The sequence below is a fragment of the Falco naumanni genome, chromosome 20, assembly GCF_017639655.2.
Source record: "Falco naumanni isolate bFalNau1 chromosome 20, bFalNau1.pat, whole genome shotgun sequence".
NCBI classification, from domain to species: domain Eukaryota; kingdom Metazoa; phylum Chordata; class Aves; order Falconiformes; family Falconidae; genus Falco; species Falco naumanni.
Window position 1 is genome coordinate 3,546,865 of NC_054073.1, and position 17,564 is coordinate 3,564,428.

Below are 17,564 nucleotides of genomic sequence, written 5' to 3' on the forward strand. Positions count from 1 at the left end.
GCTCATCTTCCACCTCCGTCTCCCAGCCACAAGCGCACCGAATGCAAGATTCATTAAGAAAACCACAGCAAAGAACCGACACTCCCTCGGATTCCCTGCTCTCCCTCATCCTCCCAGGTCTCCAGCAGCCACAAAGTGACCTACGGCTGCCGCAACCGCCCAGCCGACCGCAGCCAGCGCCCAGGAACCCAGCGGGCCAACAGCAGCCACCGCCTCCCCCAGCGCTGAGCCCAGCTCCCGGCCTCTCACCTGCCCCCGAGGGGAGCAGGTGACCCACAGGATTAGGGCGAACCCCCCCTAAAGTGGTTCCCAGCCTCCTGCCCCATCCCAGCTGCTCACAGCCCCGCAGGGCTGCGTCTACACGGGAGGAGAAACCAGAGCCAGGACAGGATCTCGTTTTGCACTGGAGACGCCGATCCTGGAGCAGAGATGCTCAACCAGCGGCGTGGAAGGTTGTCCCTCGCCTGAAGGAGTCACCTCTAATAGCAGCACGTACCCCTTGCAGAGCAGCCCCATCCCCAGCTGCGCCTGGACCAGAGCAGAGCGTGTTCCCCCACCGCCAGCTCCCCCCCGCAGCAGCGGGACATGCGGGATTTCTTCCAAGCACCGAAACGTGGCTCGCACACGCTTCGCCAGGCTGCACACGTGCCACGAGGACACCCTGCTCACAGGTGGCGACGCTCCAGCTCCGTCCCTCCCACGGTGCAGGCGGACCCTGGGGAGCAGTCCTGGACCCCTCGCACCACAGGGCACGTCAAGCCACCGCGAAGCCACCCCCGCTCCCATCTCCCATCCCTGGCTGTGCCCCCTCCACCGCCCCCAAACATCGGGATGGCTTCGGCAGCGCGAGGCCCCGTTTTCCCACACGCGGCCGCCGCTGCGGCTCCGTGCAGGGGAGGGAAGGAGATCGCTTCCCCCCCGGCCGCCGGCTCTCAGCAACCCCACGCACTTTCTGTCCTCGCACAGCGTGTTCCCAGCCAGTTCAATGGCCCCAGAGTAAGTGTCGAGATGCCTCAGTGCCAGGTGGACAATTAAAGAAGGTATCTATTAATGCATCCTTCACCGGGAGCCAAATTTCTTTCCAAAAGCCAAGCGGCCGCACCAGCAGAAGCAGCAATGGCAGCGGAGAGCGGAGCTCCAGCTCCGGGTTGGAGAATAAAGGCGCCTTCATGCCGCGCACAATGGCCGGCTCAGAGCGTGGCCAGGACAGCTGCGAGCGCCGGCCGCGGAAAACACGTCCCTCTTTGGCAGCGAGCGGAGAGATCCCTGCTCAGAAGTAACGCAAAGGGGACGGGGGGGGGGGGGGGGGGGGAACTCTACTGAAAAAAACGGCCCCAAAAATGGCTGTTTGGGTGCAAGAAAGGGGATCCTTCTTCTCCTGCACGGGGTGGGAGCAGATGCCCCAGAGCAGCAGCTGGGGGCTTCCCAGGCGGGATGGGGGGGACCAAGAGCCTGGCTGTGCCCCCCACCATCCCCCCCAAGGAGAGCCTGGCTGTGCCCCCCCACCATCCCCCCCAAGGAGAGCCTGGCTGTGCCCCCCACCATCCCCCCCAAGGAGAGCCTGGCTGTGCCCCCCACCATCCCCCCCAAGGAGAGCCTGGCTGTGCCCCCCCAGCACCCCAAGGAGAGCCTGGCTGTGCCCCCCACCATCCCCCCAAGGAGAGCCTGGCTGTGCCCCCCACCACCCCATGGATGCCAGCAGCCCGAGGCTCCAGGCTCCGTGTTAGGAGTGCAGCGGGCTGGGGAAAAGGGCTGTTAAAGAAACACAACAAAACACATCTCATTTTTGCCTAAAGCAAGAAATCAACACTTCCTTTTAAAGGGACTATTTCGGGAGGCTGGCGAGCAGGAGGTCTTCACCTTGAGCAGCCGCCAAATTACCTTCAGTGCACAGACGAGTACGGCATAAAAACCTAGATAGGCTGGAAGCAAACCACAAAAATATTAAAGAACTCCTTCCCTGAGCAAGCTGTGCTTTCCTCTTCAGCCCAACTCCTCCTCCTCGCCTCGGGAGGGGGTGGCCAGCCGCTACTTTGCAAAGGAAACAGCGCTGGCCATAAATACGGACTGGAATGAGCATGATTTGCAAAACAGATGTTCGGGGGGGGGGGGGGTAGAAGAAAGTGTGAGAAGGAGAAAAATAAACCCACTCCGCATTCCTTCCAGGTCTCCGTCCCCGCTCCCCTCCACGCTTGCACACCCCACTCACACCTCCCGCACCAGGGAGCCGCAAACCCGCCCAGCACGCGGGCTCAGCCCCAGCAGCTCGCCCTGCGCCCACCAGGATGGATGCAGCAGCTGGGTCCGAGGGGCAGCAGGGAGCTGGTGCTCTGTGGTACCCCAGCCAGGCACCCTGCGTGCCCCCGCCGGGCGCGGCAACGTGGATGGCACAGCCGGCCAGGTGCTCCCAACGCCGCACAGGCGCGCTTCGCCTCAACGACACAAAAATCTGCCAGGTTGTTCTGGAGGGAGCCGGGGGACCCCGGAGTGGGGCACAGCGAAGCCCCAGCGAGCAAAGGCGGCATCAGCCGAGCAGCGGCCCCGTGGGGCTCACCGCCACCGCAAGCACGTGGGCACAACGGCTGTGCCGGTGCGTGCCTCGAAGGCTCAACGCACGCCAAGGCGCAGGGGAACCACTGCTACGATCTGCTCTGCTCCCAGTTACCATTTCGCCCAATTTTGGCCACTTTTGGCCGACTGCCTTTCTCCGGGGAGAGCCTGTCCCCATCAGCCAGCCGAACATCACAGCTTCGTCCCACCGTCCCTCCTCTTCACCATCCCTCCCTGTCAACTCGGCCCTCAAGGCATCACTTGGCCGCAGCTCACCACAACCCTGGGGCCACTCTCCCCAGTAACAGCCGAGCCAGTGCCCCCCCCAGGACCCCCCCAAAGCCCTGGCATGTGGTCCCACGGCACCAAGTGGGAAGAACCTCCAAGTCGCCCAACGAACCAAAGACAAAAAGCAGGAGTCACCTCATACTTCATTTTTCTCCCCCACGTCATCCATCCTTTGCCGCTGAATTTCCGAAACCCCACGGTTTGTTCCCGGTTTCTCTGCTCTCGGGACTCTCCAGGCACCAGGAAGGGATGAAGCAGGGAGGGTCGCGTGCCCCTCGCCCGCGCCGCCCGGCTCCTGCGGGCTGGGGTTTGGTACGGGAGCCACGCCGCTGATGCCAAAACCCCAAAGCACCGCAGGGGCACAGCGCGGCGCAGGAGTTTGCGCCAAATTTGCAAGCTGACAAGGAATGCAAATTTGCCAGGTCCTTCGGCTCCGAAGAGCTGGACAGGGTAATAGAGACATTTAAAAAAACCCAAAACCTTCAGTTTGTGGGCCCGTTTTTTTCCAAGGAGCAGGGGAAAGGCAGGCCTATTTGTTTGCTTTGCGTTTAAATACAAGATCCCTAAACAGTTCAAATGCATTTTTGCAATTCTTCCACCCGGCCCCCTCCAACGGGAAGATTCAAACCAGACCCACTGCTCCATCCCAGCCGCTTCCATGACTGACGTCGCTGTGTGCTCCCGGCCAGTCCTGCCAGCGAAGCCGCAGGTATGCGTGGCTGGGCTGGGGGATGGGCCCCTCCAATCGTTAAGTAAATATTGACTTTAAAATACATATTTCCCCCCCCCACAACCACACACACACACACACCCAGCTTTTCCTTTCAAGTCTGCCTATTGCAACTAAATCACGAGGCGTTAACCTTCTTTAAAAAACCAAAATACGTTAAAAAAGACAATTTTGAGAAGAAAAGCCCGCTGCGGCTTGGCCAGCGACGCTTGCATGGCAGCCATCCCTAGGGAAGGCTCCGTGACCGAGCGTGCTCCGGCCGAGGCGAGCGGAAGGGCTCCCGTGCAGGTTTTGCTGCGACTCACCTGATTTTTAGGGACCCCGAGGCGGCAAATCGGAACCACCACCCCAAACCCAGCCAAAGCGATGGAACCATCACCTGCGGCTCTGGGCGCTGACGCGGCGCACGCCGCAGCGTGCCGGCACCTTCCCCCGTTCTTCATCCCCAGCTTTTGCTCTCCCCCAGCTCAACCCAGGGATGCTCTCCAGAACCAAGCGGCAGCCCCCACCCCGTCTGCCCCCATCCCCATCCCAGGCCCGGTGGGGGCCAGCAGGGCCCGCTGCCGGGGGGGGGGTACAAGCAGGGTGGGCTCCAGCCGCTGCCCCCCAGCTGCCAGATCCCCCCTCAAGGCCACCCAAGTGAGCATCTAAGCAAGGAGCTGTCATCCCACTGGGGACAGCCTGGCCCTTGACCCAGCCGTCCCCAGGGGCTGGCCGTGCGCCCCCACGGCCCCTTCCCACGCGGGGCAGGCTCCGCGCACCCCCCCATCACCCACCCAGGCTCTCCCGACAGGCTGGGCACCCATCCTGCCCCACAAGCACAGGAGCAAAGACCGGGAGCAACCAGGTCCCCGCACTGGGTACCCCAGGGTGAGTTAGGGAGGGGGAGCCCGGGACCCCCGATGTCCCCCTCTGCTCTGGGGACAACCCCAGCTCCCTCCAGGCACGAATCCCTGTGGCCAGCGCAGGGGGAGGTGACACAACCCCAGGGCGCAAGGGAGAAGCCCCAGCACCCCAGATCTGCCCCCAACGCCTCCACCATGTGCACTGGGATGGGATCTCCATGGGGACAGGATCTCCATGGGGACGGGATCTCCACCAGCCGCAGGACCTGCCATCGCTGCCACCCAAACCCAGACAAAGGACAAGAGGGGAGGGAAGACCAGGAGAAGAAGGAAAGAAGGACGATGGAGACCGTGCCCCTAAGGGAGGACAGAAGATGGAGGCTGCCCAAGAGCATCCATCCTCAGCGGGGAGGGGGAAGGGGACTAAAATCATCTTGTGGCTCCCAAGGGCTGCTTTCATCCCCGACAGCACCGCGGTCACCTGACTTCAAACAGATCCAGGAGATGATTTAAATGCGAACACGCATCAGGAAATCTGGACGCGCTGGGAGGAATGCATTCCCCCCACCCGCCCAGCCCCTTCCCCTCCTGCTTCCCGGGCTCCGGCAGCTCCGCCACCTTCAGATGAAATGCATTAAAAAAAAAAAAAAAAAAAAAAAAAAAAGGAGGGGGGGTAAGATTTGCATTTTAAACCAAATTCAGAAGCTGAGGGATCTGCGCTGGAGTGCAACCCCCTCGTCCCCCTCCTGCCTCCAGCCCCACGGAGAGGTCTGCAGAAAAACGAGCTGAAAAATGGCAGGAGATGGAACCAGATGAAACAAACCCACAGCATTTTCAGAATGGGGGAAAGAAAAAGAAAAAAAAAAAAGAAAAGAAAAAAAAAATCTTGATCAGACAAAATGTGGCGGGGAGGGGCAGAAGGGGCAGGCTGCAGCCATGCAGTGGAGGGTGTTTCAAGGAAGAACCACGCTTTTTTTATTTCTTTCTCGTTTTGCAGCTTATCTGCAATTTAAATGGGAAAAAAAAAAAAAGAAAAGAAAAGAAAAAGAAAAAAGCATTTGCAGCCAAGAGAAAGAGGCTCAAGTCCTCTTGGTGCAGTTGGATGGGCTGCAGCCGTCCCTGGCCAGCGGCCATCCCTACCGGGGGGGGGGGGGGGGGGGGGGGGGGGGATGCCCCGCTCCCCCCTACCCATCTCCTTCCCCAGCAAGGGATGGGGAGGGGGCAGCTGCTGCAGGCAGGAGACCCTGCCAGCCAGGGGGGCTACTGCAGAGCCACCCCCCCATCCTCTACCTGCTCAGAAGGTTTTATTCCCTTTATTTATTCTAGCAATAAGAAGTGGGATGTTTATACCCTCGGCAGTTGGGAACCCAAACAGAATATAGTGTTCTGCACTGGAGGCAGTTATTTATGGCTTGTGGCTAAAGCTGATAACGCTTCCTCCAGAGACCTGCCTGCATTGTGCAATAAAGCAATTGCACATTATAGATTAATAGGCATTTCATCTGGACAGCTGAATCAGGGGGCAGGACGCTGCCGGAGCTCCGCAGCAGAGCCCGGGGCTGAAGGCAGCTCACGGGGGCTTGGCTGGGGCAGGATGGTGCTGCGCTTCCTCCTGCCCGGGACGGGCATCAGCTCGCCAAGGCTTTCAAAGCGCTGGAGCCAGGCCAAAACCATTGGCCTTAATTCATTAGTCAACTCAATTTCGCTGGCTTCGCAAATAAGGACTTTGTCTGAGATGGGGAAACGGAGCAGAGCAGCTATTGTGCCCTGGGAGCGGGCAGAAAGGGCCCTTTGAGAGGACACTCTGCCGGAATAAAAGTCACTTTTATCCCAGAATAATTAGCATGCTCTGAGTACACTAATTATTCTGGCATAAAGGGACTTTTATTCCCGAGCAGCGCATCCGCGTGGGGAGCTGCTCTGGATTCTGGTCCACCTGCCCGTGTGAACGCGGCCTGCACGCCAGGGACGACCTGGCCAGCCCCAGCTCAGCCACCTTGGGGTGACCACCCCTGTGGGTCCCCACCAGGGTGCACACGGGGGGTCCCACCCCGGCCCAGGCGGGGAGAAGCCGCCCCCTCGTCCTGCCCACAGGAGACACGGGGAGCTCCAGGAGGAGGGAGAGCAGCAAGATGGGGACAAGGACCTGAAGACCCTATCTCCAGCCACCGGGTCCCCTCCTGAGGTCCTCTGGGGACCGCGCATCGTGGGGAGCATCTCCCGGCTCTGGGGAGGACAGGGTCACGGAGCCACGGTGCCACCCGTTGCACAGCACCATCTCCTGCTATTTCAAGGTCTCCCCAGGAGAAAACAAGCCACAGCAGCACCGCGGCCCTGCCCTGCTCTGCCGGAGCTCCCTGCCCGCACCGGGCTTTTGGCTGTCACCTGCTCCCGTCCCGGTCCCCAAAAGCAAACGGGACCGGCCCGCAAGGACACAGCCCCAGCAAACCGCTGCCTCCCAGCCCGGTGGGGAAGATCCTTCCCCCGACGGACGTCACACCTGCACTGGCATTTTCCAGGCACCGGCCATGTGGCAGCTCCTGTGGCACGCACGTGCTTGCCGGCAAGGTGCCAGCGTGGGGCAGGCAGAGGTGTGGGGTCTCCTCAGCAGCGCGCCCCCGTAAATCACGTCCTGCAGCGGCTTCGAAGTGGCTTTGCAGAGCTGCAGCCCGCGGCATCTCAGCATCCTCAGACAGCGCTGCACAGCCCTGCGGCTCGCGGGGCCCACGCTGGAGCTCGTCCCCGCTCTACTCCACCAGGTACCACGCCAGCCCAGCACCGTCCCTCCAGCCACAGCTCCAGCCCCAGATACTGGCAGCCAAGCCCGGTGCCAAGAGCTCCGCGGAGCCCAGCAGTGCCCACCAGCCACAGCCACCACCCAAACGCCGAGCCCCGAGCCAGAGCGGTGGGAGGGGGGGATCCAACAACAGAGTGAACCCTAAAGCCATGCACGGGGCCATCACGCAACGCCCGGGCTTGTCGCTGCTGCCCAGATCCGCTGTACAACCCGCAGAACCACCCAGCCACGTCCCCGCGCGCAGGGCCAAGGGACCGGGGCAGGTTTGCTCAGCAGTGCTCTGCTCCCCGACTCCTGCTCAGTTGTATTTTAAGATGTAAAGGGGTAAAAAATCCTCAGCATGGCAAAGCATCCCATCTGTTTATAACCAGCATGAACGATTAAAGAGGAACCCAGTACAGTTATGTCTGCTCCAGTGCTGCATCCCAGACGCCACCCCGCCACTCAGCATCTCCACCAGCGTGGCTCGGCTATGCCAGCAAAGAACCACTCGCCTGCGGCAGCCTGGATGCTCCAGTGGTTCCAGTGGGTCTGGGATTCTGGTCTGCCTGGTTTTACCTTCTGCAAGTTGCAGAAAAAGAAGCTTTAAGATTTTACGCAGCCAAAAAGGCGCAGGGCTGGGCTGGGCATGTTTTGAGGGGCGATGGCATCAGAGCAGCTGCGGAGGAGATGACCAAGCTGGTGAGTAAAGCACAGTGCTAGGCTCCAAATCCGCCCTTCGGTGGGGAAAGCACGCTCCGGGCCGCGAGAGGAGACGCTGAGCGAACCCATCTGGAAGGGCCGGCAGCAGCCGGGGGCTGCGGCAGGAAGCAGGGCCACGGCGCGGGCACCAGCCCAGGGATGCTGAGCCGGCTCACGGCCCCAGGAGCAGCCCCCGAGCAGCAGGCAGGGGCCGTGTCCCGCAGCGCGGATGAGGCCAGGGGCTCACAGACAATTCAGCTGCTGCTTGGAGGACAGGGGAAGGAAATTTCCCTCTTTGGAAATAACCCAGGAAGCGCAGGTCCCGGCTCAGGGGCAAAGGCGCAGGCACAGCACCGCTCTCCACGCGGCGTCTGCCCCTGGTGCCCCACAGCATCCGCCTGGCCTGCTGGAAGGCGATCGTCGCGGGAAGTATTAAACCCAAGTGCTTCCTTTTCCAAACAATAAAAAGGCACCACGACACCCGGCGGCGCCGAGCGCCGGGAGGAAACCCTTCGCAGCCTTCTCCCAGCCCCCAGCCGCGCACCGGCTGACTGGAGGGACGGGGTCCGGCACCAAGCCGGCACGTGCGCCCAAGGGATGACGGGGCTGCTGCAAGCGCCATGCTTTGGGATGCTGCTGCCCACCGGGTCTCAGAGCCACCTTTGGAGCATCGTGCACCAGCTGGAGCCACTCTCCCAGCTGCCAACCAACTGGGTACGGCCAAGGGGCATCGGTGCCGGCAGCTGGGGACGGGCAACACACTTGTCCCCAGACAGGGCTGCCAGCCCCACCGTCAGCAAGCCAGGCGGGTGCCTGCAGAGCAGAGAGGGGCAGCGTGGGCAGGGGACCTGCTGCTCCCCAGCACCGCAGCATCACACGCACAGCAGGAGTGCTTGCGGCCCCACGCAGTCCTTTAGGCCAGGACAGTCACATCCCGAGCACAGCGTGAATAGAAAAACCACCCGGCACGTCTGCAGGGTGCCGTGCCGCTGCGGCACGGAGGGGCTCTGCCCCCCAGGGTGCAGGAAAGCAGAGAGAGGGGACACCGGGAGGGGACTTGGCCCCAAGGAGCCTAACGCAGCGGCACGAGGTGCGGGCAGCCTGGCGCAGCCCATCTCACCAGCAGCACAAGCAGCGGAGACACTCGACTGTTCATCGGCTACAATGAGCCGCTGTGTGAATCCGGGACCCAGTGAGCGCTCGGTCCCTGCGCTCAGACGGCTGCAGCAGCGCCTGCAAACAAAGAGCTGCACCATATTAAGTAAATGGACTAGATTGATGCGTTTCAAAGCTCTTGGCAGATTAAAATAACAATTTGCCTGGCAGCCCATAGCAAACAAAACCCAGCCACCCCCAGCAAGGCCGGGGCGGGGGGCAGCAGCGTGATGGCTCAGAAAGCCTTTGTGACCCCCATCCCCCAGCCGAAACCCTCCTCCTGAATTTGGCGGCCAAGTGATGGACACCAGAGCCCCACGTCCAGCCGTAAGTCTAAAAGCAGCGATTACTGCCCTCGCCCCCCACCACCAGCAGCCCCCCGTTATTTACCAAGCGAACCGCTCGCTCGCAATTCACCTCACCCTTCACCTGCCTGTCACCGCCTCACACGCCCGATGCGACCGTCAGCACCTGCCCATCCTTGCTACGGTCTCAATTGGAGAAGCAGCATCTCGCAAGAGGCTAATTAGTCCACTCAATTAAAGATGCAACTTCCAACTCAATTAGACGCCCTCCCAGACATCCGCAATTCCCACTGATGCCTCAGTCCACGTGTTTTGGACATTACAGACCTGCTCTCACCTTCCCCGCAGGCTGACACTCCCTGGAGCCGAGGCTGCTCTTCTCATCCCTCCCCTCAGCGGCACGGTGAGCACGCTCCCACCGGAGAAGCTCTGAGCTGCCAGCAAGGTCATTATCCAACATTTGGGTCGCCAACCCCACAAGCCCTTTGCTTCAAGCAGTGCTGGGACTGTCTCTGATCCCGCAAAGCATCTGCATGATCGCAGCTCCAGCCTGCTCCGTTCCCCTGGCTAAGGAAGGACATTGTGAGTCTATATTTAGCCCTAGAAATGGCTGGAGTGCGTTGGGGAAAGCAAGCTCGCACAACAGAAAAACATCCAGCGAAACAGTGCTCACGGCCCACCCAGTTTTCCTTCTTAAAATAAGAGGCACCAAGCGAAGAAAACAAGAAGTTTGAGCCGAATTAGAAAACGCTGGAAATATTCGCTGCTGCTTGCCACCGGCAGGTCAGCCTGCCAAGGTACATTAAATGGAAGTGACTGAAAAGTTAAGTCAACAGCAAAACCTGGTCTGTAAATAGCTTGAGTCAGTCCTGCACCGGCTGGTGGAATCTGAAGGAGAGGAAAACGCATCCCCTCGACAACAAGCTGCAGCGCGGCCGGAGCTGACGCGCTCTTTGGGAGAGCCAGCGGAAGACGGTGCCGGATGCAAAAAAAAAAAAACCCCAAGCACCCGGCGAGGCCCCAGCACGTGCCGCCTGCAGCCCAGGGACCACTGGTCACCCCAGGGACCGCCAGCCACCCCAGGGACCCAAGCAGGGTGCAGCAGGCATGCTCCACACCCCCCGAGCTAGGACCACCCCCCCCAGCACTCAGTGCAGCACCAACGGCACCAGCTGCTCCCCCAGTGTAAAACAGGGCTCGGTGGCCTCCGCCGGCTCCTCTGCCCGGCTGTGGGGCAAGCGGTGCCCACAAACGCTCCCCCTCCCCAGGTAGGAGCGGCTGCTTGGCTCGGAGGATGCAGCAGGATCCTGGGGAGCAGCGCACCCACGGCACAGGGGCACAGGCTGCCGGAGGGACCCTGCCCACAGCCCCCGGTGCAGGGCCAAGCATCCCACACGGGACACCCACGGGAACACGGCAGAGACGCGCGCCCTGGGAGGTGACAGAGCTAGAATTCAGTCCGAGCAAGAAGGCGAGTCCTGCCTACCTGGCAAAGCAGGGAGCACAGGAAGGCAACGGGCTGACACATCCACTGGTCACCGGCTGAGTCAGCCGCCCTGACCGGGAGCCAGCACCATCTCCGGGCAGCCCATTTCCCAGCCTGCGGGCTGCTGGATTCATCCCGGGCATTTCGGCTGAGCCCTGTGGCTCATGGGGACGAGCCGGGAGCAGAAGGAGCAGGACGACTCCGTGCTCGGCCAAGGCACCGCAAGCAGGCAGGCGGCTGTCGGAGGGGCACAGCCCCCGAGCCGGGCTGTGGGTCAGTGGGGGGGGTCTCAGGGGCAGAGAGCAAGGGTTTTACCTGACCCAAATAAGTTGCTTGACACAGATCTGGGAAGTGAAATAATTTCAGTGCCGGGAAAAGGAACCTCCTGCACCGCCACAAAGCCGCGGTCTCACCCGCTGGTCACCATGGGCTAATCACGCTGACTCGGCAGGACGGCGGCTCCACGTCCCATCCTGGGTGCTCCACAGCTCCCGGGCCCAGCCCTGCCCCAGGCCGCCCCCCCTCCCCCCCCCCCCCCGTGCACCCCCGGCCCAGGGCAAAGGGCACTCGCGGCGGCACGCGCTCCCGGCACCACAGGGCTCGGGAAGTCACCCCAAAGGCAAAGCCAAAACCCCCAAGGACCGTGGGTGGTCACAGATGTGGGCTCAGCTCCTCCTGCCCCCTGGGGCATCGGGGCCATGGCGGGCAGCAAAACCCCCCAGCCGCGGGCACCCACCCCCGGCAGAAAGCGCCTCGAGCGGGGGCCCCACTCCCCACGAAGCCCCCCCAGCGCCTGCGAGATGGTGGCAAGGCTGTGGCAGCAGGACCCACCTGACGGCGAGAGCAGCTGCCTCCCCTCCACCACCGGCTGCTCACGCTGCCGCCACGCAGGGACGAGCTGTGGCACCGGCAGCCCACGGCGCACATGTGCGGGACCCCCGCGTGCCCGACGTCCCCACCCGGCCCCCAAAGCCACCTCGATGAATGGTAACAACGCTCCTGCGTTCTGCCCAAAGGGCTCTGTGCCCTCACCCTGCCCGGTCCCCAACCCCCCTCCCCAGTCTCAGCCCACAGTCACCATGGCAAGCACCAGGAGATAACCAGGACGCTTTCGAGTCCCCCCACACCCTCCAGGGGGGATGGAGGGGGGCCGAGCTCAACCTGCCTGTGGTCCCTTCCCAAACACCCTCGTCCCAGACACCGAGGGGGTGGGTTTTGGGGCCAACTCTCCTGCCACCACCCTGTCCCCCCGACAGCGGACTCGATGCTGCGCTTCTGGGGATCCCACCCAGCAGCTGTTTTATGGAGCTTGTCCCTGTCTCTGCTTTTCCATTCCGATCCTGCTGTTTCTGCAAGGAAACGGGAATGCCCTGCACAGCAGAGTGCAGCCCGTGCTGGCTAGTGTACCGGGCAGGCAACCAGCCCTGCCCCGCCGGGAGCCAGCCGCACCGGATCGAGTACCGGCTGCTGGCAAAGAGGAACCAGTGATTGCCAAAACAGAGTCAGCTCCGGGGGGGCTCTGGGGGCCAGCGCCTTTGAGGACCAGGAAGGACCAGGGTGGTTTTGCTCCCGTCTGCCTGACTGGTACTTGACACCGGAGGAAAAGCATCACCAGCTGGAGGGCTTGAGCAGCCCCCGCTCCTTCCCGGCTCCTGTGGAACACATGGAACCAGCACGGAGAGAAGATGAGGGGCGAGCGGTGGGGCTGAGACACCAAAGATGAGGGGGATGGCACAGCTGTTCCCACCTCCACACCACCCACAATGCCTCGAAACAGCCTGGGAAGCAGTGAGAAGGCAGCGCTTCAGTGTCACCCCAAAACGGGCAGCGCCGCCACGCTTTGCCAGGGATGCTGCCCCATCGTCTGTACGTCAGCGCACGTCACGGGGCAGGGAGCAGGTGGGACAGGGGCTGGAGCCCAGCCCTCTCCTCCGGACACTGCGGCAGCACCCGGGAGCGCTGGCATCCCACGGCACAGCACCTCCCGTGTGGGGGCAGCGCCCCACGGGGCTCCCGGGACATGCGGGGATGCCAGACACACGGGACACCAGAGCCCTCACCATTGCACAGAGGAGCCACCACCCAGTGGCAGCCCCTCCGACAGCTCCTGCCTTCTCCTCCCAGCAGCCCCCAAACACTCCTCTCTTCACCTCCGCTGAACCCAGCACGGCTCTAGGCACGTCCACGCATGCCCAGGGAAGCAGCGCACACATGTGCGCACGCAGGCACACGCGCTCCCCTCGCGCGCACGAGATGCACCAGACCACCAAGGCGGTGAGAGGGAAGCGCCGCGCCGAACCACCACCGCCACCCTGAACCACAGGTATTTCCCAAACAGAAACGGGGCGATCCCTGCCTGCCCTCGCTCCCCTCCCGAGGGCTGCCCGGCTCCGGCAGCGTGACCCAGGGAAGCTCCACGCCGCCCTGGTGAGCCGCGGAGCTCCGGCAGACAGCAGCCGCACACCGGTGCCCTTTGTCCCACGTCCCCCGCCACCCTCCACCCCACCAGCTGGACTTTGCCTCCTTCTCCTGCAGCCAAAGCCAGGAACAAGCAAACAGCTTCCAGAGCTGCAGACCAAGGCAGTGGCTTGGGGTGCAAACCGAGGCAGTGGGTGTGGGTCGGTGGGTCTCTGGACAAGGACGAGGACCCTGCACTCCGCTGTCGGTGGCAGCTGGGCAGCACCAGCTCCGCCACGGTTCCCCCAGGGCCCCGCGGCACCGAGCCGGCCCCCCTGCAGACCGGCAGTCAGGGAAAGCAGAGCCCAGCCAGGGCCAAGGCACCAGCTCAGGTGCCACCAAGGTGCCACCTCCTGCTTCCCCGTCAGCCCAGCCGCAGCCCTGCCAGTGCGGGGGGCGTTGAGAGCCCCCCCTGCATCCTTCCCACCCTCAGACTCACACAGCTCCTTCCCCAGCTCTCCAAGGCCCCCCTCGCCCTGCTGCACCACCCAAAGGGGAATGGCACCTCATCCCCAACGTCACGCCCAAGGGCAGCCCCCCAGGCGGGGGACACGCTGCTGGAAGGAGAGGGGGTCTCCTCTGCGCTGGCTTTTGCCCTGCTCCAGCTCCTGGGGTAGAGAAGAGGATGGAGGAACTTCCCTCCAGCACATCATCGTTCTGCAGCCTTGTTTCCAAAGGCAACGCGGCTTATGCAACGAGTGATGCCTGTCCCTCCCGCCCCCACGAACTTCTGGATCCACCGGCTGCTCCGAGCCACCACGGAGCGAGGACGATGCCTCCAGGATGTGGGGTCCCAGGAGCAGGTGACCCCGGTGGGCTCAGCCCTCAACCATCACCCGCACCACTGACCGGCCGAGCGGGTGCCAGCGGGTCAATCAAGCCTGTACTAACGACCGCATGGGTGTCAGCTGAGGGGTGGCCTGTGGGGTGCCATGGCCTCCTGCCACCTCACTCCAGGGGACCCTAATTAAGCACCCAGACCTCCAGCGAGGCGAGGAGGGGCCGGAGGGATGGAAACCACAGGCTCCAGCCTCCTGCAGCCCCAGACACTGATCTGGGGCAGGGATCTGGCATTTGCCCAAACCTCCTCCTCCTCCTCCTCTTCCATCCCTCCGACCTGGCGATGGGTCAGGCGCTGCCACTGCCACGACACCAAATGCCAGCGGCTTCGCCTAGTTTGCTCCAAGGTGGGCAAGGAAAGGGACAGAAAAAACTTCTCCCCCCAAAAAAAACCCCACCACTGACCCTCGCCCATCCATTGCTCCAGCCACTCGCCTTTGCCAGGCCATTCCCAGCTGGACAGAGGGAATCCGTAAGAGGAGAGCCAACGCGGAACCCCCATCCCTCTGCTTTTAAAGGGAGCACCAGCCTCGCACCCCGCGTGTCCGGGTGTCGCGAGGAACTTCACCGCCGGCTCCCAGCGCGCTGGGCTGCCAGCTCCTGCGCTGCCAAGAGCAGCCCCTCGCACCCCGAGCAGCCCCTCGCACCCCGAGCAGCCCCTCGCACCCCGAGCAGCCCCTCGCACCCCGAGCAGCCCCTCGCACCCCGAGCAGCCCCTCGCACACCGAGCAGCCCCTCGCACACCGAGCAGCCCGGCTCGCTCCAGTCTTTACTGACTAGATCAGTACGGGCAGGGAAGGCGACGTGCACAGCTTGGACAAACGCGGCGGCCGGGCGGTGGGACAGCCAGCCGGCCCCAGAGCTGGGTAAACATTTTCCCAGTGGCACCAGTCCGGCCATGGCCAAACTGGGCGGCCGGGCTGCGCCGGAGCAGTGGCCCCGGTTATGCAAGAGCGGGAGCATGGGGTGAGGCCGGGCTGTCACGGGTGGCCCTGGCAGTGGGGGGACCCCCGGCCCCCGCTGCGGTGCCGGTTTCCAACTTTCCTGCTCGGCTGTGGGAGAAACTTTGGATTCCAGAGGAAAACGGGATGGCGGGTGCAGGCACCGGGGCTGGCACGGAGGCAGAAAACGGGGAGAGCAGCCCGGGGGGAGGGAGGTGGGGCGGGGGGCCGCGGCCGCATCCCCGCCGCGCGGGAAAGGACGCGCCGCCCAAGCCCGCTCCCGGTGCCCCCCCCGTGGTGTGTCGTCCCCCCCCCCCCAGTGTGACCCCCCGCGGTGTGCGTATCCCCCCCCCCCAGTGTCCCCCGTGGCGCGGCGGGGCCGGGCTGCGCCCGCTCTGCTTTGTCACGGCGGCGCGGGGGTGGGGGGCACGGGGGGACCGAGCGGCGCCTCCCGCCCCCCCTCCCCGGCCCGACCCGGCGCTGCCGCCCAGCCGAGCCCCGGCCGCCCCCGGCCCCGCGCCCCCGACACCGGCCGCGGGGCCGCGCAGCTGCAGCGCTACCCCCCCCCGCCCCAGCCCCGCCGCCGCTCCCCCGGGGGGCACCGGCCCCCGCGGCCCCGGACTCACCCTCGAGGGCGCGGGCGGCGGGCGCGGCCAGCAGGGCCAGCAGGCACCCGGCCAGGGCCAGCAGCGGCCCCATGCCGGCGGTCGGCGGCGCGGCGGCGGCTCCTCACGCCGTGCTGCCCGCGGGGCGGCGCGTCCCGGGCCCGCGCACCGACATCCGCGGAGGGAGGGGGAGGGGGAAGGGGCGCGGGCGGGGCGGGGCGGGCGGCCCCTCCGGGCTGGGCGGCAGCGGCGGCGGCGGCGCCGGGGGCGGCGGGGCGGGGGCGGGCCGGGAATGGGGGGGGGGGGGGGGGCTGCGCGCGCCGCCGCCGCCGCGGAGGGATGGATAGAGCGCGCGCCGCCGCCCGCCTGACGTCACCGGGCTCGAGCTGCCGCCGCTGCCGCCGCCGCGCGTGGGGGGGGGGCGCGCGTTGGGGGGGGGGGGGGTCCTACGCGGCGGCACCGCAGCGCGCATGCGCGTGTGGTGCCGGGGCTGTGCCCCCGGCCGGGCCCGGGGGCGGGTATGGCGTGGGCATGGGGGGGGGGATGGGGATAGGGATGGGGGGGATGGCATGGGGGGGGGGTATGAGGATGGGGGGGGGATGGGGGGATGGGGATGAGGGGGGATGGGGATGGTGTCGGTGTGGGCATGGTGGGAGCACAGGTATGACATGGGTACAGGTATGACGTGAGTGCCCGTGGGTACGGGTACGGTGCGGTGTGGGCACAGCGCGGGTATGGCATGGGCACGGTGTCAGTGCGGGTGGGCACCAGGTGGTATGAATATAGGCATTGTATATGTATGGCGGGGGTATGGTATGGGCATGATGTGCGTATGGCTCGGGCATGGCATGGGTTTAGGCATGGTATGGGCACGGCACGGGTAAGGCGTGGGTACGGTGTGGATATAGGCATGGCATGAGTAAGGCGTGGCTATGGTGTGGGTAAGGCGTGGGTATGGTGTGGGTAAGGCGTGGGTATGGTGTGGGTAAGGCGTGGGTATGGTGTGGGTAAGGCGTGGGTATGGTGTGGGTAAGGCGTGGGTATGGCATGGTATGGGTATGGCATGGAGATGGGATGGATGTAGGCATGGCATGGATAAGGCATGGGTATGGGCACGGTGTGGGCACGGTATGGGCACGGTGGCATGGTATGGGCATGGTATGGGCACGGTGTGGGCACAGTGTGGGCACGGCATGGGCATAGTGTGGACACGGTGTGGGCACGGTGTGGGCATGGTATGGGCACAGTATGGGCACGGTGTGGGCACAGTGTGGGCACGGCGTGGGCATGGTGTGGGCACGGCGTGGGCATGGTGTGGGCACGGTATGCACACAGTGTGGGCACAGTATGGACACGGTGTGGGCACAGTGTGAGCACAGTGTGGGCACAGTGTTGGCAAGGGCAGAGCAGGCCTGGGGATGGCAGCAGCAGGGTCTGCCTGCAGCACCGTGGTGCCCAGCCCCTGCCGATGCCCCCCAAGCTGGGGGCCGCAGGGGAGGCCCACCCCCCTCCACACATGGGATGGAGGGTGACCAGCTCCCGGGACGGACGGCAGAGCCGGGCAGCAGCCGACATCCACGGGCGGCGCGGCCAACCCGGCAGCCCCTCTCAGCACCCAGGGACCCCACGGGGAGCAGGTGTGACCCCCGGGCAGCACCTGGGGGGCCTTTTGCAGACAAAGGGGCCCAGCAGGACCCTCCCCACATCCCCGCGGGTGGGCACAGGGCTCGAGGACGGGGCAGCAGACCCCCGTGCCAGTGGGGTCCCACCACTGGCCAGGCCGCAGGGCTGGGGGTCACTCGCCCAACTCCAGCTCCCGAGCGCGGCGGAGCCGGTCACCCACACCGGGCCAGGCCACCACGGGGCTGCGACAGCCACGCCAAG

General features: G+C 64.4%; 1 protein-coding gene across 5 annotated transcripts in view; it reads right to left on the minus strand.

Moving 5' to 3' along the window:
* LRP1 (LDL receptor related protein 1) overlaps positions 1 to 15,822 on the minus strand; it is an 88,851-nt gene extending 73,029 nt beyond the window's left edge. For 4 of the 5 annotated variants that reach the window (XM_040618385.1, XM_040618384.1, XM_040618383.1 and 1 more), the window contains exon 1: positions 15,702 to 15,789. In XM_040618385.1, coding sequence (XP_040474319.1) covers positions 15,702 to 15,774 — 73 coding nt within the window. In that variant the 5' untranslated portion in view covers positions 15,775 to 15,789. Of the gene's footprint in view, positions 1 to 15,701 lie in introns of all 5 variants that reach the window. The other variant, XM_040618386.1, reaches the window with a different exon arrangement.
* Positions 15,823 to 17,564: the final 1,742 nt, after the last annotated feature.